General features: G+C 48.1%; 1 protein-coding gene across 1 annotated transcript; it reads right to left on the reverse strand.

The window, feature by feature from the left end:
• Positions 1–5,641: 5,641 nt before the first annotated feature.
• On the reverse strand, positions 5,642–15,628 carry LOC117899084. The gene is made up of 4 exons (XM_034808859.1): positions 15,418–15,628; positions 14,148–15,385; positions 14,006–14,087; positions 5,642–7,001 (listed from the first exon to the last, which is right to left on the reverse strand). The coding sequence occupies exons 1-4, from the start codon at positions 15,626–15,628 to the stop codon at positions 6,277–6,279; spliced, it is 2,256 nt and encodes a 751-aa protein (XP_034664750.1). The 3' UTR covers positions 5,642–6,276.
• Between the last annotated feature and the right edge of the window lie 6,184 nt (positions 15,629–21,812).

Below are 21,812 nucleotides of genomic sequence, written 5' to 3' on the forward strand. Positions count from 1 at the left end.
AGCGGAGCAGAAAGGAAGAGAGAGAAAGAGAGAGGGAGAACGCTGTGCCATATTTCATCCTTTTGTTTCGCTCCACTCATACTCGAGCATGCATATGCTCTCATGTCCTTCTCTGGATGTGTGCTTGTCAGTGTGTGTGTGTGTGTGCGTGTGTGTTTTTTATTCAATTTTTTATTCTTCACAAAAGCTGAAAGACAGAAGAGGAAATTGCTTGTGTTTATGTTTGCCCCGATGTCTGCGATAATCCACTGATGTCATTTGGCCTGCTTCAGTGCATTTCCTTCCTCCATTCGACTCGCTCCTTTAGCTCCTTTTTTTGGCACCAACTAAACTTCATATCTCTATCGACAGCTTGAAGTTTACAGATAACATTTCTGGGGCTGATGGTCGTGCTGCTGCTGCTGTTTTCTGTTGTCTATGAAAATTGTTCACGCATCCGGAATTGTGCAGAGCACAGAATTTACGCTTCAATTGAAAATTGCCAGTGTTTGTGTGTCATTAGACATTTAGAACAATGTGTTGCCATCACAGCCGCCGTGACAAAAGGGATCCCAAAAGCACACATCAACACCGCTCCCAGACCCAGACCCAATCCCAATTCAAACTCAAACTCAAAACATCAACTCCAATAACAATAACCCCACCATCTAGAAAGGATCCTCCCACGCCCGCACACTTAAAAGTGTGAACCTTTGGCATTGACACGTAGTCGAATATTATTTTTTTTTGTGTACAATTTTTTTATATATTTTACACAGCGTTATACCCTGCAAGAGGGAATCGCTCTTTCGACAAGACTTGTCCTCCAAGTTTCTTTCCACTGGGATTTATTTTGGAAGGCATATGAGATATGTTTGAGAGGGAACCACCGAATCATTCAATGCATCAACCATATGACTCCATCAGATATCTAACTTAAAGGGTATTTGTGCTTCGCTTTCGTTGCCAACCATCTTTTGGTTGTTCATTTTTGGCTGGCAATAACAAGGACTTGTGGCCAGGAATGGGGGATACCAGTGGCATTGCTGTTCATTTCCTAGGCCATTCCCATTTATTTATAAATTGTTAAATATAACCGAAGCTACCCAACGCACAATGGCAGATTGGCGGAGGTCTCGGCCACACCCTTGCAGACTCTACGCCCACTGTGGCACATCCTGTTGGTGCTCCTCCGAAAATAGCTGAAGCATTGTGTAGAGATATGGAAAATCGAACAGGGAATACAATGAAGCTGCGCTTGAACTGCCACATCAGGTGGGGCACGATGTTAGGGAGGTGCAGAAGTTCCTTGGAGGTGGAGGCGCGGCCTCTGCTCAGTTCATTGAATTTGACTTGTTGTTTGTTTTATTTCCAGACGCGCTTTAATGTCGTTTATATTTATACAATTTGGGCGCCAGGCACTCTACTCTCCTGCCACACATCCCCAAGCCGTTCGTTCTGGTAGTCCTTGGCATCAAGTCAGTGCAAGTGTCCCGTCGCAGGGTCCTGACCGAACAGAGGGGCATGCTACAACACACAATGAAAGGGTCGACGGAGCGCTTTTTTACTGCAGGGTTACCAACGGCGCCTTTTACGATACAACCGTCAAGACATTCTTTCAGCCTTCCAGCCAGCCAGCCATTCATCTCGAATCGGTCGCCTTGTGTCTCCTTTTGGCCGCTGTCTTGCCGCAGTTCATCAATTTATTTAGCATTTTTATGCGCCCTGCTTCAGCAAAATTGCTTAGAGCAGCTTTATTGATTTCATTAGCGGCTTTTAAGGGGCAATAAAGAAAGCGACCTCTCACCCACTTCCCACTCTCTCCACTCTCCACTCTCCTCCTTCCTCATCCATGCATATTCAATAGGAATTCCCCGTCCATTTTGGCTTGTCAAAGGGTGACCCATTAATAATTCACACTGCGAATGCAATAAATAACTGTTTACACATTGACGAACTGTAAGCAATGACTTGTTACATTAAAGCCGCTTTTTTCCGCTTACAAAATTCATAAATGTAGATGCTCAGACACCCACCCACCCACAGAGCCACCCAACCACGCAAAGGGGTGCTCAGCTTTTTACAACTCGGGTACAATTTGTGTACAACATTGTGACTTTTTAGCGTTTTGCGGTTGCATGCTCTAAGTGCCCTTTGATTTCATTACGTTGCTCATTTGTTCTTTCTTGTCGAACATTGATTTTTATGATGCCTTTTCCCATAATAATACTCAGCTGAATTTGGCTCTCTTCCGCCCAGAGTTTTCTCCAGCTTCCATTAAGCGAATGTCAGCCATGGCAGTTATTAAATAGTTGCAACATTCAAAGCTCTGTCATATGATAGATAGAATAGAATATTTAGTCATATTCATGGTTTAAGTATGATCAGCTCCCATCTGTTCTTTAAATCAGACTGAGCTCCGCCGCTGTACATATATTACGTGTATTTTTTTATAATTAAACGTATTATGACTTGGCGAAGCGGAAATGCCAGACAGACAATTTGTAATTGTGTGAGACTGACACACCCCTAACCACGCACACACACACACACAGACCCGAGTTCCGTGCACACACAAAGGCAGACGAGCAGAGAGACAGACTGGCAGAAGGACGGACTGAAATAGAATCCGATTCCAGAACATAAGCTGCGAGCAATAATCCAAACAACCGAATAAAATACCCCAACTCTGGGCGAGTCGGGAGACCACGCGAATTTGACTTTGCCCAGCAACAAAGTCATCAAAACCATGATTGCAATACATACACAGAGATACTTGTATTTGGGGCAACACAATTTTGCCACCAAAATCGCTGAAGGAGCAGCAGCAGCAGCAGCAGAGGCAGAGACAGCGTGACGAGGAGCTGAATAGAGCAGCGAACTCCAGTCCAATGCCACAAAATTCAAACCCAAAACGTGGAGACAAACACGCATTTCGGTTCATTAACCAAGCCCAACAAAAGAAGCGGAGGAGCCAGGATGTGGCCACATGGAAAGGATGAACAGAGTGGGGCAGGGGATAGAGACAGAGAGAGAGCGAGGATGTGGCATGAGAATGATAGGAGGGAGGGATATTTCCCGAGAGATAGAGAGGGTGAAAAGCACTAGTAGCTAACGGAAACAAAATTACCAGCGAGCAAATAAAATGTCGTCGAGGGTTTGACGCTCACCATTCAACGCTCAACATTCTGCTCCAACTTCAGTGATAAGCTTTGATGGGCCAAGGATGTGGAGGAGGGTAGAGGGATAAGTATTGTGTGCAGCTTGCGCAATGCCATGCAACGTTTCTTTTTTATTAGTTCTCCGCTTATCCACCATTTTGGCAGTCGTTATTTGGCTGATTACGGGGCCAGGACAGAACGCTGCACATCTGTAACTTTCGCGTCTCTCCAGTGCTGATGTGTTTTGACCTCCATTCCATACAACACACACATACATTTGTAGTCACTGTGCAACAAAGTCTGTGACCCGGCGAAGGTGTGGCAGCTTCAGATTGGCCACTCATGTGGAAGCCACACAGACCCCACCCACTAGTGTGACCCTTTGGCCATGCCATTTGCTTTCGCATCTGTATCTGCGCTTTGTATCTCTATCTGTATCTCTGTGGGTTCAACTTTGGGTCATTAGTGCGGCGCTGCTGTGGGGCTTGCTGCTCTGTCCCCTCTGACCTGGTCTCTTGTTTATTTTCTCATTAGTGAGTCAATACACGTAGCACGTTTTGTCTCCACATTGTTGCCGACAATGCGAATGCAGGACGGACACTTTCACTTCCACTTCCCCTTACCCGCCACGAACGGCTGAAGGGTGCGGGTGTGGGCTGGACGCAAAATCCCCTGCACAGATGCTGCATCATGTGTGAGTTCCCTGTGTACTCGGGCCAGTTGTTTAAGATGCGTGGCTGGCAGTTCGCACTTTGCTGACTGCAACTTGCAGCTGTCTATCCATCTTAGCCCCTGAGTGACTGACTGCCCGACAGCTCATACTTGCCCCAACAGGCTCTGGGAGCATGAGAGTGCGCTGGGGCCAACAAAGGGGAGAGGGCGCAAAAAGCACTCGTCCCCAGAATGATCCGAAAATGTAAAGTGTAAACTTTTTGCCAGTTGTTTGCTGAACTGCCATTGCACTTTGTCTTCGAGCTTGGCTGGCCATCAGACCATCGGACGTCAAGTGTGGCATCATCCCCACTCCACTCTCTGAATAAGAATAATCTTTTTTCAGTAAACCGCAAGTCCGCAAGGATTTCTTCCCCCAACACCACCACCACCACCACCACAAGTGCCCGAGCTGAAAATTTAAATAAGACAAAGTCATCTTCGAGTGTTCTCGATATTCTGTTCTTGCATAGTTTTCGCTTTTTAATCTCTTTTTGCGTAGTCGTACGTACTATATGGTAGATACACACACACATACACAAACATAGTACAAGTACATACAATTTATATATAAATTTAAGTGGTTTGCAGTACACAGATTACAGATTACAGATTACAGCTTAGAGTTTACAGTTTACAGCTGATGGTTGCCTCTGCCTCTGACTCGGACTCGGACTCTGACCATATCTTAATGCAATCTGAGCTGCCCATTCAACGGCTGCTCCGGCTTCTAAGATGCTTACATGGCTAACACACATATATACACACATACACACACAAATCTTTACAATTACAGCTATAGATGGTCGAAAATGGAGTTTGGGTGGGGGCGTAGATATATTTATGTACGTTTACTTACAGCTAGACATGCCGCACACCACAAACAACTCTAGGAGCTATTTCTCTCTTATTCGCTATACATATTCAATATTAATAATTGCCATTTGTTATAGTTTCTTTTTGTTTTGTTTTTGCTTTTGCTTTTGTTTCTTGCTCGTCTGCTCTGCTCTGATCTGCTTTGCTTTGCTCTTTTTTTGTGTTTCTATTTTCTATTTGCCTTCGTTTTTCATTTCGCTTTGTTTGTTTTGAAAACAATGAGCAACATTTTTCTATTCTCTCTCGTCTCGAGATGATGATTTGTTCTGTTCCCGACCCATCCACAAAAATGACGTATCGCCATTTCTATTAGTTTCACCCCCGACCATCCACACAGGACCCCTTCTGACAGGGCCATTTTTATTTTGGTGGAGCGGGAAAATCAATCCTAATTGCACACATTAATTATTGCAAAATCGAAATCGGATGAGCACTCACTCATACCAAGTAGAAGAGCCCTTTGATGGATTAATGCATTAAGTTTCGCTCTCAATTATTGAGTAAACCTTGCACATCTGAAGTACTTTTAACATTCACTCTATGTCTATTGCTATGCTCGTAAGTAGTTCAAAGTACAAACCAAAAATAAATAAAAAACCTTTATAGTTTTGTACTTAAACACTGACAACCTAAATGTGTGTGTGCACTGCACTGCTGGGTGGCGGTTTGAAGCCAGTTTGCTGATTGTTCGAGTCTCCCCCTCGCTGAGGCAGAGTTAAATTCATTTTGCACCCGTAATGTTTATTTTAATTTCAGTTGAGACAGAAGTAGAGTTATTCAATTTATATATCTATAGAGAGAGAGATAGAGAGAGAGAGGGGTAAAGAGTGAAGCTATTGTAGCTATTTACAGTATCATATGGCAAGTATCTTTAGTACTTTAGTATTGAGTACTTGGTTTGGAGTGTGTTTTGCTTCTGAAAGAGAGTCAGGTACGTGGACAGGTTGAAGACGTAGCTTTCAATGGCTAAGACGTTTGAAACATTTACAGAACGAAACATTGTACTCTAGCGGATAACATCTTTATAATGGAAGATCTAAGATATGACAACTAATTGTAACAACTAATTCACACTATGCAACCCACCCGCCATCGCATCATTGGACTAGTTATGAGGATGTTGAAGTTCTTAATCAAGCGGAAAGTATTTGATGATTAGATTTTCTGTTGCATAGTGTTCTATCACCAATCGATAAGCTAATGAGAGACTAGACGAAGGCTAGATCGCCTGATGTATGTAGATATATACACTCACATCTATGAAGAGTCCTTAAGAGCTAGTTTACTGGGCTGTGGTCTCCGTGAATAATTCTGTGATTCAGCGGCTGGCTGAGTTTACTTTACCGAGGAGCTGGAGGAACTGGAGGCCGCCTCCGGCTGGCATTCCAGTTGCGGTGTCGTCTGCACCAGGGCCAGCCCGATGCTCTCACTGTCACTGTCCTCGTCATCGTCCACGTCGCCCAGGGTGGTGATCTGGCTCTGCACACTCTGGCGCTGCTCCAAGACTCTGTGGTGGTGGTGGTGGTGCTGCTGCTGCTCCTCGGCGGCATCAGTGAGCGAGATAGCCGAGATGGTGTCGACACCACCAAGGGCTGGGGCCGTGGGCGAGCTCAGCGAGGAGTTGGAGCTGCGCAGACGCCTCATGCCCGCCATGGGCATGAAGGATACGTGGTGACCCGATGAGTTCGACGGTCCCATGCCGCTCGGCGTCATCGCCAGGCTGGAGTGCTTCAGGCTGGGTGCCACTGGACTGTTGGCAGCACTCACCGATCCGCCGCCGAGTCCTAGGGCCGGCTCCAGCAGCAGCGTGGCCGGCACCGAGGCTATGGTCAGAGTGGAGACCGATGAGGGCCTCGCACCGCCGCCCAGGTGCAACGAGCTGGCAGAGGCCGCTGCCGCCGGCGGTGCTGTGATCGTCACTATCGTCTTGGCCGCACTGTTCACCGCCGACGTGGAGTTGTAGTCCCCGCGATGCTTCATCCCTGAGCTGCGGCGCCTGTCCCGGTGGTGGTGGCGATGGAAGCTCTGGCAGCGGGTGCACGAACGCTGCGAGGAGGAGGGCGTGGCCGTGCCCGAGGAGTGATGGTGGTGATGTCCGCTGCGGGAGCCGCCTCCAACTCCGGCGACGTTGCTGCCACCGCCGCCGCAGTTGCTGCCACCGCTGCAGGTGCTGCAACTGCTCAGCTGACGTCACATGAGCGTGCGGTCCAGCTGGTTCACCGAGTGGTAGCCAAAGGAGGTCGAGGCTGCCACCATTGCAGCGGCCACGTGGCACTGTTAGAAAGAGAAACAGAAGCAGAAGCAGAAGCAGAAACGAGCAGGAGGCGAACAGGATGCACATAGAACAGGAAGAAAGAGACGGAAAAAGGCATTTAATTAACATTTTGTTGCTTTATTTGGATTCAAGTGTTTTCATACAATTTGCAGGCAGTGTGTCTCTGTGTTAGTGTGAGTGCGCGCGTGCGTGTGTCTGTGTCAGTTTGTGTGTGGCTGAAAACAATTTTCCGTTATAAACGCAGCAGCCGCATCAGCAACAGCAACAGCAACAAAGCAACAAAGAGTGAAACAACAAATACAACAACGACACACACAAAGAGAGAAATGATGGGTGAGTGAGTGGGGTGGAGGCATGGAGCACGAGGCATGGGGCATGGAGCACGGCGGGGACGGCAGACAGGAAGCGCCAACAGCAACAGCAACAACAACAACAACGAGAACAAGAACAACAACAACAGCATTAGGAAAATGTAGCAGCTTTTCCAGCATTCCTTTTCTGATTTTCTTATTTTTGTCTTTTTTTTCCCGTGCACTTTTTATCCGGGTTGCAGTAAAAGTCAAAGCAAAATGCATGATTGAAAGTAACAAAAAAAGCGAAAAGAGAAAGCGAAAGAGAACTAGAAAAAGAGCAACAACAAACACCAAGAACAAGAATCAAAAAAAAAAACAGAAATAGAAGTAAAAGAGAAAAAAAAGATAGGAAAATAAACAGGAAAGAGGATAGCCTCGGGGGCCGAGGCAATTGATACCCTGGCTGATTGATCGTTGCATTAGTGCGGATATTATACTGCGAATTTGATACAAGATATTTATAAATAAATTATCAAATGTTCATGATTTTGTCTGGGTATAGCCGAATGTCTACGCAGACGGACATTCTCACATTAATTCCAATATTTATTTTGCTTCTTCCTGCAGCGCAAACTTCAGATCAAAACCATACAATATCATATATGTATCTCTGCAATGGGTACCATAAAAAGAGAGCTGCCTGAGACTCGATTTTCTGGCATTTCTTTTTAGACGGTGAGGCCATCCACAAAGCAAAAATGCTAGTAATAACAGTAACCACAGCATTAAAAAAACTGACATGTGTGAGTGCAGGTGTTAGTGTCCGTGTCTATGTCTTTCTTCTGGCTTCTTTGAGGGTATACCAAGTGCCCATTGAGACCTCTTTGTGCCTCACGACTTTTGGCAGCTCTCTGGAATTGTTCTTCCTGTCGTTCCACTCTTTATCCGCCATTCCCATCATCTGAGTGCTCTGCCAATTCAATTACTTTCTTACGGTCGCCTGGTCTGGCCTCTTATTAAATTCTAAAATCCCTTCCCCATTTGCCGAGTGTGCTGCTGGTGTTTTTGAGTGTGGCCGCAATTAGCTTAAATAATTGAAGAGCCAGACCGGATGGCCCTCTCGGCAGACGCCCCAGGCAATTGGGTAATTTGCAATTTTTATAGCTCCACAGGACCAGCCATCATCTGCATATCTGCGATATCTGCAGGGGTATCAGACAGATGGGAGGAAGCTTGACGGCTTATCACTGGAATCTGTTCAATGAAAACCGCTACTAAAGCTTTAATCTACTTCAATCTGTTGCGAAATACCATTAAGAAGTGTCCGAAAGTTACGCTCTCTCTCTGTCTCTCTGTGAGTCATAGGCGACAGCTACCAAAAGTACGCCCAGGGGCTTGTCGCTTAAAAAACTTGACAAGCCCCGGCCACAGGTCAATGGCACCATCAAATACTGGCAACTTTTTTCGCGCACGAACTTGTCGCGACCACGCCCCAGCCCCTCTGAACAGAGACCTATTTTGTAATTTATTGCCTAGCACTCAATAAACCCCTCGGGGGTCACATCACCCAACAAACCCAACAAACCCAGCAAAGGGTGGCCCCGCCGTTAAGTAAAGTTTCTAAGAAGGCTTAACAGACATTTGCTTAGCCCATCTTGGGTTACTGCTGCTGACCTTGTGAGTGACTGACTGAAAGATTGACTTGAATCCCTCTCCCCGCACTGTGCGCAGGCCAAGGACATTAAAAGTTACATGGCTCTGGCCACGAATTTGGCCATTTGGCCATTTACTTTGGCTACTTCCGCCTCAGCGGCTCTGTCACATAATTATAAACGTTAATTTCACGTTCACAGTCAATTACGGATAATTGATGTGTGTGAAACATTTGTGGCAAATTACATTTTGATGTTCGTCCTGCGCAGGCGAAACGATCATTATCGAAGGAACGAAACAAAAATAAAAGTAGCATTCTGACTAAATGTCGCTAAACTTGATTATGGCTAAATACGGCATCGACTGCGTCCGGCTGTCGCGTTGCGAGTAGCTTCGGTTCTGTTCAGTTTTTGGGTCAGCGGAAATGGGTTGATTAATTGTTTCAATAATTTGGTTTTAGTTTGGCTTTGCCTTTCGACTTCAATTTTGGCTGCGTTGTGCTGGTATGTACATGCCACAAAGCTTCTGGCCAATAATTGATGCAATTAGCAACGTTTAGAGCAGAAGCAAAAGCAGCAGCAGCGGCAGAAGCATTACGAGTAGTTGCCACAATGAGCATTATTTTGTATGTACTCGTACTTGTGCAGAGTTTGATTAAAGTTGTGTTCTGTGTGCAATTATTTCCTGCAACTGGAATATTCGACGGTGGCGGGGGACTCGGCTCTACTCAAAGGCCCCAAAGCGCAGCAGTTCTGGGGCTGGTCCCGGCCTCAGGCAGGCCACTGGGTTCTTCTGCAAACATTTAGAGTTACAAATGCTAGATTTAGAGCTTACAAATTTATGCTAAGTAGGTGGTGGCAATGGTTTAAAGTGTGTATGTCTGTGGGTGGACCGTACAGAATGTTCTCTGTGTGCCCTGCATATGTATGCATGTGGGTGTGGGTGGGTGGGTGGCTGTTCATGTTGGCTGGATGGCTGGCATTTTCAATCAAAACATCTCGGCAGATATTCCTCGAAGCCTCGAATGCCATGCAAATTGGCCATGTCTGGCAGACTGTGTGTGCGTGTGGGTGTGGGTGTGGGCTGTGTGGGTTGCCCGGCCATAGAATCCTTTACGGCTCATTAGGACACAGAGTGGGTGCTCTCATAGAGTGGGCTGAATGTCAGTCAGCGATTAATCATTGAGTGTGCTGTACGCAGAGTGTCTGTGTGCATTAAAGTTGAATAAAACCTCAATCGACTTAATTTTAAAGTGTCATCCAGGGTCTATCCACAAGCAGACACTCACACACACACATACACATTCACATACACATACACATACACATACAGAGGCAACTTGTGGCTGACCGCAATGTGCTTGAGGTGGAGCAAAGATGTCCCAACACATGCGAGTCAAAGAGTTAAAGTCCGGAAATCGAGCACTTGTAGACCACCAGCAGTGACCGAGGAAGCCCCCCAAATGGGGGGAGAGCAACAAAACCACACGTCTGCAATATCCTCATTTGGCCAGAGCCCATTTCCATTTGTCGTGCAGCTGGCAAATTTCTAAAAGCGGAAGTTGCCTCATTTGTAGGCATGGCCGAACACTTGCCCAGTCTCGGACTCGGTCCAATCAATTATTGACATTCTGTGACAAACTAAGATCTTTGTCAACGCTTTCAAGCAGGAATTTAAATGTACTCTCCATTTAATCGTCTCCCCGCCGATCATTTCTGATCGATTGAGTCCAATTGTCACTTGGAGAAGAAACCAGAAACCGGCAGAGCACACGATTATGGAATCAATCGTACGTGCAAGAAACGTGCTTTAAATTTTCGCCTCATTTCCGGTTTCTTTCTTTACTGCCAGCCACATTGATATTCAATCATTTCCCATCCGCTCCACTGGACCCCGCAACATCCCAGCACTCATCCAGCAGTATCCGTACCCTTTTGCCCAAATGAAAAAGTTTCATTCATATTTTCTGCCTCGAACCAGTCGTGCTCGACGCCTTCCCCCATACACGTACAATTGGCTGCGGGAAACACTTGGCAAATAAATTGGCATGCTCTTGGGTGTAATTGATATGATGACAGACACATTGCCGAACAAAAAAATGAAAATAAAAATAGCCCCAACCTCTAACCCAAAGAACAAGCCTAAGCCCCGTATCGAAATCCAAATCCAGAAGGAACGGATACAAAAAGGCGGAGCATCTCTCACACCATGAGGTCTGGCACACACATTGACTGTTGATTGCTGTAAATAACATTTTCATCAATACAATTACATGTGGTACTTGTGAGTGTGTGTTTGTGTATCGCATATCGCTGAGGCGAAAATTGAGTTGGAAGTTTTTAAGTGCAAGAAATGTTTATGGTTCACTTGATAACATTTCTCAAGTATCGACTGTGCGTGACTCCATCCCCTGCCCTACACGCCTGTACACATTTCCGGACATACGTTTGTACATGTGTGTGTGTGTGTGTGTGTGTGTTTGCCATGCGTGTGTCAGTGTTCGAGTTTAAGCTAGACAGCCATCGATGGATGGGCTCTTGAGTGTTTGGCGTGTACATAGAAGCCAGGCCGGAAGGGCCGGCCAACAATTACAACAACCAGAAGGAGAAAGTATAAATTTAAAAATAATAAACACCACACTAAAGGAGAGGTGTGGGGGGGTTGGACACTGTAGAAAAAGCCGGATAAAACTTGAGGAAAATTCATACATAAAACCACCATAAGATCAACAATCAAGCTTCATGTGTGAGACAGAGAAAGCGCAGGACTTTGTGTGTGTTTTTTTCTTTCAGTTTTTTCCCCATTTCGCTGTTGTGGGAAATCTTTTGTGAGAGGAGAATAACATCGACAGGAACAAGAACAAGAACAGCAACAGCAACGGAAACGGTGACAGAAACGATGAAAGGACATTGTGTATAGAATGTGTGTGTGTGTGCGTGTGTGATGTGTGCTCTTGTGTCCAGAGACTTTGTGGCAAGTTTCGTTTATTCTGTAGTTTTTTTTTTCGTCGCCTTTTTTCACCTTGACAGTAACAACATAAAGAGCAACATCATCAAACAACGACCGTTAAGCCAAGGCTGGGACTGGTGGGGGTTTTTTCTCTCTTTTTAAGGCTAGTGGGGGGTGTGTGTGTGTGTGTGTGTGTGCGGGTGTTGTATGTTCAGGTGCAACACATTCAACAGGTGCTCGAATCAGAGTTCTCTTTTCGTTTATTCTGATTTTTTTCTTTTGCAACAACGTAACAAACAAAAGAAACACACGGAAAATATATATGTATAACGACACAAACAACAATGTCACGGTCGAGCCAACAACGAGGAAGCGAGCAGGATGGACTCAGCCGTAGACAGAGATAGCAACAGCAACAGCAACATCAGCGACAGAAACAGAAACAGAAACAGATGCAGAAAATTGAGTACAGCACAGGTAGGTGGGTGGTTGGGTTGGGTTGGGTTGGGGCATGGCAGCTTGACATAACGACTGTGCAATGTGTTCTGTGTGTGTTTGTTCTCTCCTCTCTCTCCATCACACTTTGTGGCTTGTGGCTTCTGTTGGTGTGTGTGTGTGTTTGAGTGTGTGCACAACGACTTTGAAAGAGACAACAGCGGGAGTAGAGACAGACACCGAGACATCGACAACGACAGAGACAGAGAGTGAGAGAAAGACACAGAGAGAGAGAGAGAGAACACAAAGTCACAAGTCGCTTACCTTGCCATTGACTTACAAAAGAACTTGGAGCTTGAACCGGAGCCTGAGCCTGAGCCTGAAATCGAACGGGACGGGGAAGGCAAACGCCGCACGGGCGCCTTAATCAATGTCAACTAAATCTACGAATATGCTAAACTATATATAAGTTTGCTCGCAGGAATTGTGGCGCACGTGCTGAATGCCGTGCAGCGAGCAGGTCGAGTAGCAGCGTCGCGTCGCAAATCTCTGTAAGAACACGAAGCGAACACCACCGGAATCATAATCAGCCATTCGCCACACCAACAAAGTGAGCAGAAACAAAAAGCCACAGTCGAGTATACCGACCATAAGATACCTGGTACTGGTACATGGAAGCATCTGAAAAGTGTAGAAATATCCCAGACTGTCTGGATGGGTCTAGTCTCCAGTCCGGGGAGGGGCTTGGACGGACAGACGGCAGTACCAGGTATGGAAACATAATGTGTTGAGAATGTGTTCGAAGAATGACAATGTGCGAGATGGTGATGATGCGATGATGCGTTGAGTTGGAGATGATGCTGAGGATGATGTGGATGACATGAGGGTTGGCTCTACAGATGATTCCTGTAATGATACGATCCGTTTGGTTAATGTACTTTTGATGGATAGAAATCAATTTTGCTTCGTTATCAAACCAAATCACGTGATTGCAAATCATAGTTAATTATTCAGAGACTTGTTGACTGCTTATCCTCGTGCTTGCCCGAGGACAACAATGGCTCACTCGACTCTGAACTGTGACTGGCGCAATACGCTCGCACTTTTGGCCATGGCTCATCCTCAAACATTAGAAAATTATTCATTAAAATCACAGCGGGTCTGAGTTTGAGGACCCGCACCGGTTCGCATCTGATGATTTATGCAAGGATATGGGGGGGATAAGAGGATGAGATGAGCACGCCAGGATGCGGCAAATGTCAGGAAGTTTTTGCCATGCCTGTCCGTCCGCCATGTGTGAACGGAAGCCAGCAATGCAGAGGAGGGGCAGAAGGAGGATGCGGGGGCACGACGACTGGTACGAGCAAATGTCAGTTTTGTTTTTATTTTTTCCTTCTCCATATTCATTAAATTTGTAAATTAATTTTGCCGTTCGTTGAGTTTCGTTTCTGGAGCATACTACAACAAGTGGAGATGGGCAGCCGCGCATAATTCATGGAAACTTTTTCCGCAAAGCGGAAAATCTGCTGGGGGGCCGAGAGTGGAAACTGTGGAACTGTGAAGCCCAAACCATAAGTAAGAAAGCAACAATTAAGAGTGAGAGAAATCTGAAATCCGAATCCAATTGTGGACTGACATGTGGACGGCGGTGCGGCGGGGGGTGGACAACTTACCTGCGACTTGGACCGCATTGTGGGCTGATACTTCCGGCGGATCTTGCGGGGACAGCACATGCACAGCAGACGCACAAAGGCTCTGTGAAAGAAGACAGAAGTAAAGGACTGAAGGCAGGCAGGACCACAGCGAAAGTCTCACCTGCGAAAGTCCCTGCTCCAGCAGGCATAGATGACGGGATTCATGCACGAGTTGATCCAGCCCAGCCAGGTGACAATCGCTGAGACAATCTCCTCGTGCTCGATGCACTCCATGCAGAACCCGGACAGCAGGTTGACCACAAAGAACGGCAGCCAGCACACGATGAACACGCCCATCACAATGCCCAGCGTCTTGGCCGCCTTCTTCTCCTTGGCGAACTTGGCCAGCTTCCGGGAGAGCGAGAAGTTCTTGCCCATGTGCCGGTGGCGGGCCAGTCCGTTGTTGTGCAGCGCCGATAGCGGCTCGTCGTCTGGCTCCTCTGGCGTGGATGTGGTCGTGCCGCCGCCATGGTTGTGGTGATGATGGTGCGAATGCGAATGGGAGTGGCTGAGCGATCCGCCGCCACCGCCTCCGCCTCCGCCTCCGCCCCCACCCGACACCTGGTTGGCCTGATCCCTGGTGGTGCCACCACGATGGATGCGCAGCGTGAGCTGCAGCTCCCCGGAGGCCATCAGCACCTGCTTGGTGCCGATCTTGAGGGAGCGCGTCTGAATCACCGCCGCCCGGTAGATCCGGCAGTAGGTGAACACCATCACCAGCAGCGGCAGGTAGAAGGAGATCGTCGAGGAGAACACCAAGTAGCCCAGGTGCTCGGTGAAGGTGCACTTGTAGGCGGGCATCTCGCCGTCCCGCGCCGCCCGCCACCAGACGATGGCCGGGAAGCTGATGGCACTCGAGCAGATCCAGACGGCGGCTATCAGGCCGGCGGCCCGCTTCACCGTCATCCGCATGGGATAGCTGAAGGGATCGGTGATGGCCCAGTAGCGGTCCAGCGATATGACGCACAGATTGAGGATCGAGGCGGTGCTGAAGAGAACGTCCAGGGAGCGCCAGATGTCGCACCAGTCGGTGCCAAAGAACCAGGTGTTCTCCAGCACCTCGTACAGTGCCGAGAAGGGCATCACAACCAGTCCCACCAGGCAATCCGCCACGGCCAGGCTGGTGATGAAGTAGTTGGTGGCCGTGTGCAGATAACGCTCCCGGATGACGGCCAGGATGACCAGGGAATTGCCGAAGACGGTGGCGAACGAGAACAGAAAGAGGAAGGCCAACAGACCCACGCGATCGTTGGGCAGCGCCTCCAGGAACTCGGACAGATCCGGCTCGGGGGTCGTACTGCTGCTGCTGATGGTGGTGGGGCTGAGCGGGCCCAGAGTCGTGGTGGACACACTCCCATTAAGCGACAGCTCCGTGCTCGTGGGCATCGCACTCAGACCGTTGAAGTAGAAGTAAACGTCCTCGGATATGTTGTAGCTGCTGTAGAAGCTGGCTGGTGCTCGGGTCTGTGTCTGGTTGAGAATGTCGCCGCGTAGCAGGGCCAGCAGGGGCTCGACGATGGCCGAGGCGGCTCCTTCGGCTTCGGCTTCCGCTTCCGGCAGTGCCAGCTGCGACAGCGCATTGTCCTCGTTGTCCTCCACCATGGCTACCGTCTGTATCCTCCTCCACTCAATGCAATGTTGCTGCAGCTGACGCGAATCCCTGTTCCAGTTGCAGTTCCTGTTCCTGTGCCGCGTCTGCTGCTCTGCGGCTGCCAGCCAAATTAATGAAGCGCATTGTCAAGTCCTCGGTGCTGCCAGGAAGAGACGGAGGCGGAAAAGACAAACTTGAAAATGTTTCGCTACTCAACTTTCATATTTAATCAGATCAAAATTCGATTATGAATAGCTGAATATACTTGTGTCCATCTTTAAGAGTGTGCTTTGCCCTGCCTCAGCCTAATGAACCTGTTGTGTGTAATTGAATCTCATGAAACTCGGGCTATAAATTTCATTCAATTAAAATGTTGACTTGCACTCGCATCCCCCGCGTGTGGCAAAACAAAGTTCACGAATTTCCCAGGCACAAAAGCTTAACAAACACATTAATTAGAGCATTTTCTGCCCCGAATTTGGGGAGCCACCTGCTCCATTTCGGTGTCTGCCGGCTCTCTCCGAAAGGTGCGCAATTAATTGGCAAGCAGACACGGCAGATGCCGCAAAGCGGCTCTGGGGATAGAGGAGCGGAGCCGGAGCCGGAGCGCCACACAAATAAACAAATTAAATTACATTTCAAGTGCCAGAGAAGGGGCAGGAAGTCAAGCGTGCGACCACTAGGACTTCAACTTGCCACGAGAGAGAGGCAGGATGGGGACAAAGTGGATGAGGATGTGGCAGTGGAAGTGGGAGGCTGCCTTTGTCAACAGCATTCGACTGAGGAAGTCAACAACTGTGCAACACATTATTCAAGAGCTGTTGCTCTTGTCAGCGAGAGTTGATTGCTAAGCTCGGTACGAGTATTTAATGCAAACAAGCTGTGACTGTGACTCTGACTGTAGCTGTAACTGGGGACAGTCAAAGTGGTCCTGCCTCCTGCTGGGGAGGCATTCAGTTACAGATTCAGGCTCTGTTCAGCTATTAAATTTGAGCCCCAGTCCACCCATTGTTGGCCACCAGCCTCTGTAAAATCCTTTGGCCAGGCTGCATTCAAATCCATGACCGGCGAGTGCCGACTGCCGACTGCCATTGGCACACTTCACTCAATGCCCGGCCGCAAAGACTTGGCCAACGGAGCGTTGGAAAATGCATGAATAGCCAGAGATGACTGGCAATCCGATTCCGGGCCACTTTTCCAGGCACACAAACACCATCAAATGTGAGTTGAGTTGGGTTCTCACCAACTCCGAGGTTGAGTCTTTAAAATGTTTGGTTTCTTTCTGCTCCTTTTCGCAGCGGCTTTGGGCCATTTGTTTACCTTGGTGTTTGTTCCTGATTATCACCTGCCAGTCTCAGTCTCAGTCTCGGGGAGAGGTTCTGCCCTGTCGGCATCCAATCGACCGGTGTGGAGCGGAGCGGGGCCATAGCCTCGTGCCTGCCACATTCTGGCTGCTCATTTCCGGCTTGGTTCGACTCGCGTACGCGTCCCCTGCATGCCATAAATTCTCCTGCCTCCTATTGTTGGCTAAGCTGCCCCGTGGCCCCTGCCCCCTGCTCGTGATTCGTGCCAGGGTCCAGGCCCCTGACACTGTTATGGTTTATGTTTTCTGCTTCCACACTGCAGCCGCGTCTTCTGTACGAATATTACTTTCCCTTTGCCCACACACTTTCCTTGGCGCTTTTTTCTCGAGCAGTTTAGTACAATTTCCTGGCACATTTCTCATGCGCTCGACTGGCAAGGCCCGGCCAGCGGAACCGGCTAAAAAGCAGACATTTTTTTCACTTACTTACAGCCCTCCGATGCGCCTGATGAGGCTGTTGACGTGCAGTAAGTCACAGTGTGTGTGTGGGGGGACCGGAGGTGGAACCACATAAAAACATGGCAGCCAAATGAGAAACATGGAAAAATATGTGTAAAGGCAAATTCATATGCGCACAGTGGGTGTGGCCCTGGTTGTGCCCTGCAGCTTTTGGCCGGGTTCTGTGTCTGGTCGGGCGGTAGAAATTTAATTGAGGCAACCTTTAAGGTCGCTCACGACGCGGCTTAGGCCTGGCCCAGTGCCAGGCTCCGGCTCCTGCTCCTGGCTTTTATGCAAAATGCTTTCGACCAGGCGGCCAGCAATTTGTACATGTGTGAGAAACCTTTTGACCCTTTTCACCCACACAAGCACACATGGTCTGTGGGGGTGTGTGTGGATCTGTTTCTGTGTCTGTTGGTTTGTGTGAATGCGTGCGTGGCTGGAAAAGGACCCGAGCAGCGACATGGAAATGGTTAAGTCATTGAATGGCCTCATGAAAGTTAAGCAAAATGGCTGCAGACAAACCCGGCCATTGGTATGCGGGTATACCAACTTGGCCAACAACTTTGCCAAACTCGTGTCGACACACACAGAGAGAGATATTTTGGTGGACAAACTGGTTGCCCAATCGTGATCTGCATGAAAATGAAAGACTCTTCGTATGAAAATTATCAAAGCTATCAACAGCGCAGATGTTATGTTTAGCTGTGAGTCATTTTAAGTGGAATTAAAATTCATTTCCTAGAGTATTTCAAGGCCTCTCTTGGGCAATGTTTTGGTACCACATCTTCGCTGCTGGAAATTAATTCCGTGCCATGTAATGAAGTTTTGTCTACACAATTGAAATCGATTCGGGTTTCGAGCCGGACCCAGTGCAGCATCAAATCACGCCCAGTCACAACATTACATTTTAGATTCAGCATCGAGAAAGGATCCAAAGAGACCGACCACAAATCGGTAGACCGTACCAAAGACCCTTCTCTGGCTGGCAGCCATTGCGGCATGTTTGGCATGCGTTTGAATTTCATTCTATTGCTCTCTACGTAGCTGTAGCTGTATCTGTATCTGTGCCTGTGTCTGGGGCAGTGACAGCTGCAACAACAGTCTTTGAATTTAAATGGTACTCAAAGTGAAAGTCAAAAGAACAACGCTTCTGACATTCAATATACACGAAGTGGCTGTTGGCCATTTGTTCAATTTTTATGCGCTTCGTAATTACATGAAGCGCTTTTCCATGTCGCATTCTTGCCCATTGAATTATTAAAATCTTTTGTCCCAGACAAGGGGATCCGCCTGTGGAGATTGTCTGCCAACTGGCACCCGAAAACGCCAAGAGCCAAACACGGACAACTATCCCTGAGCAGTACAATTTTTACGGCTCTGACAAGCACTCCCCTGATGTCAAAAAGTAGACCCAAACCCGACATCTGCGCACCAGAAGAGGCGGCACTAATGCCAGTATTTATTGGAGCTTCCAGTCAATGTTGCTGCCTCACACGCATGCATGTACATGGGCACCCCAGATCCCTACATCCATTAATATTGTGCACTATCATGGAATTGGAATCGCCTGGCAGATAGGCAGATATTCGATACCTAAGGCGGCAGTGACATTGAACAACCTTTTGCTTCGCGGGCGGCTTTCGTATTCAAATGAACTTAAGGTGAAAGTGAACCGGGGAGCAGCAAGGGAACCGCTCTATTATCTCTGGGTAAGTATCGGTGGCACCCACTCAGGAGCTGGGCGATAAATCGCTGCCGAAAATCTTCCAAATTGCTCCCAGAGCGTTTCTTGGGCTAAGCCCAGCGTAGATGAAGCAAAGCTGGCGAAAAACAGGCAAAACAGGCGGCCCGAAGTGAAAGGTTCAAGCCAGTCGAAAGTGGCTCCCCACTGGCGTTCAAATCTTTGACAATCTTAATGCGAATCCAAGTCAAACGCACGCACACTGTGGGGAGAGTGGAGAGAGCTGGGACTGGGATCTGGGAGCTGGGAGCTGAGACTAACCCAAGCGAGGCGAGGCACTAAAACGACGGTAAATACAGAGAGTTAAGGACTCAGTCAGTCAGTCAGTTAGTCAGGCCAGCCAGTTGGGGTTCCGTTCGGGTTGAGTCCACAAATGAAATTTAATCACGCGCGTGGCAAAAACGCTCTTCAGCCGGGGTCCCTTCCCAGCGTCGATGTTTACTTTATTTTCGGCTTTGCAACTTGTCCCTCAACCGATTTGATAATGTCCTGCGCCCGAACCGTTCTGCCGTGCTGCCGTATCGGTCCCGACCCAGCCCGACCTGGTGCCAAGCCGCTTGGCTGCTTAATTATGTCACAAATATTTACAGCGATCCCCTCTAGAGTGTCGTGGCACGCAAGGAATCTAGCGAAAGCAAACAGAAATCAAATGAAACAATGGCCCGCGGTGTGCGAGGGGCTGAAGCGAGGTTGGGAAGGAGGTGACGAGTAGGCTGGCGGCATGTCACAATTTTTCTTCTTTTATTCCGGGACGGTACGAGTGTATTTTTTGTGCTGTTCAAGGCAATCAAGGACAAATAAGGACAACAGCGTCAGTGGCCGCCATGAAAGTGGATTTCGTGATAATGGCTGGCATTAATTTGTGGCCCGCACCGACGATAGGAGATACATTCGACAGGCAGCCGCCCCTCCCCTCTCCTACTGTTTGCTCCTGTCCGGCCCATCGGTTCGCTGCGATTTGCACACACACACACACACACACACACACACACACAGAGAACGGATGAAGGAAGGAATGAGAGCACAAATTATTTTCATTTTGTTGAGTTTTCCTCGAGTTTTTCTCATGTTTGTAGTGTTTGTGTGTGGATTGTTGCGGAAATACCTTTGGCATGTTAAAAGTTATTGCCGACTCGCACACATGGACAAGCCAGAGACACATTTAACGCGCATGTCACGCCATGAATAATGATTGGGCAGAGCGACAATCCAACAACGTCTACAGCTACAGCAACAACAACAACAACAACAACAACAACAAGAACAACTACAACGACGGCTACAAGGTGAACGAAGACAACAGCCCGGCAGCTATCACCGTCTGTCTGCTGTCAGGGAGCCAATCGAGCATCGGGAATTACTTTAAGTGGCACATTGCTCATGCGACATGTTGTCCCACATTCGAAGTGCTCGCTCGGTCCCTCGCCCAACCCAGGCAGCATCTCCCTCCCTGGGGTGTCGTGATTAATAATTAAATATTGTTACAGATGTGAAGTGGAACCGGACTCGTGCTTGGGCCCTGTCTGTGACTCTCTTCTGTTCACTCCTTCTCCGTTTTCTGGCTGGTTCTCTTTTCTGTTTGGTTCTCCGGCTTGTCCTGATAAATGAAGTTAGCGAATTGGCTGGGCGAGACATGAGGAAAACACGGAATGTCATGGCAGTCATGGAATGTGAGAGGACACACTGACACTGACGTCATTCGTGTGGCAGAACTGAGGCATTGGAAAAATGCTAAATAATCCAAATCTTGTGTGCACATGAGCAAATCATTTGAGCAAATATTTGCATAATTTGAAATTGATTCCACTGCCGTTCATCGCTCTGTTCGACCAGCGATACGTATACGTTTATGTATATAATATAGATACGAAACTCGTATGGTAATATAGTTTCATCGATGGCATCATACGGGCTGCGGGCGGGTGAGCCGCCAACCGTTTCAAATGTTGCAATTCAGGAGCCATGGCATGCCATGCCATTTCCTAGACTTTGTTTCCATGCCCGAACTCTCTTGGTAACTCGAACTCCCCCAAACTTCTGCTCCAGTGAATTTAGGATCTAGGACCCTGTCGGGCTCACATACAGTCCATTCCTCTGGCTGATTCACTTTCATTTCAGCACACGCACGCACGCACTCGTTTCATTTGCCGCCGGGGCCCAGAGGACATATTTAAAGTTAGTTTTTGATGAGTTGGCACGAGTTTTATTAGCGGCGCGGCGCTCAAAGTTTCTCTTTGAGGCAGCACATCACATCCCGAAAAGGCAGTTCAATGAGCAGCAGCAGCAACAGCAGCAAGAGCCATGGGGCAATAAATTAAAAATGTAGCATATCGCGTGGGAAGGCCAAGCCGCTAAAGGAACTTTGGAAAGGGAGGGTCCTTTCGATTGCCAAATCTTAATGGGTTTTGCATAATTTTTTTGAAGCGAAACTTTCACTGGGTATGGAATTCCGGTCACATGGCCAAATGAGATATGTGAGCACGCTCCCTAATATGGATAATGACACGCGTGGCCCGAAAGAACTCTGTCAGCGGCGGATACTTGGATGCCTGAGAGCATGAGAGAATTACAAATTGTCGCCACACACCAGCAGCGTCCCCAAGCCCAGTTCCTGCACGACTCCTCCCCGATGGCCTCGGCGCGTGGGTTC

The sequence above is a fragment of the Drosophila subobscura genome, chromosome O, assembly GCF_008121235.1.
Source record: "Drosophila subobscura isolate 14011-0131.10 chromosome O, UCBerk_Dsub_1.0, whole genome shotgun sequence".
Classification (NCBI taxonomy): Eukaryota; Metazoa; Arthropoda; class Insecta; order Diptera; family Drosophilidae; genus Drosophila; species Drosophila subobscura.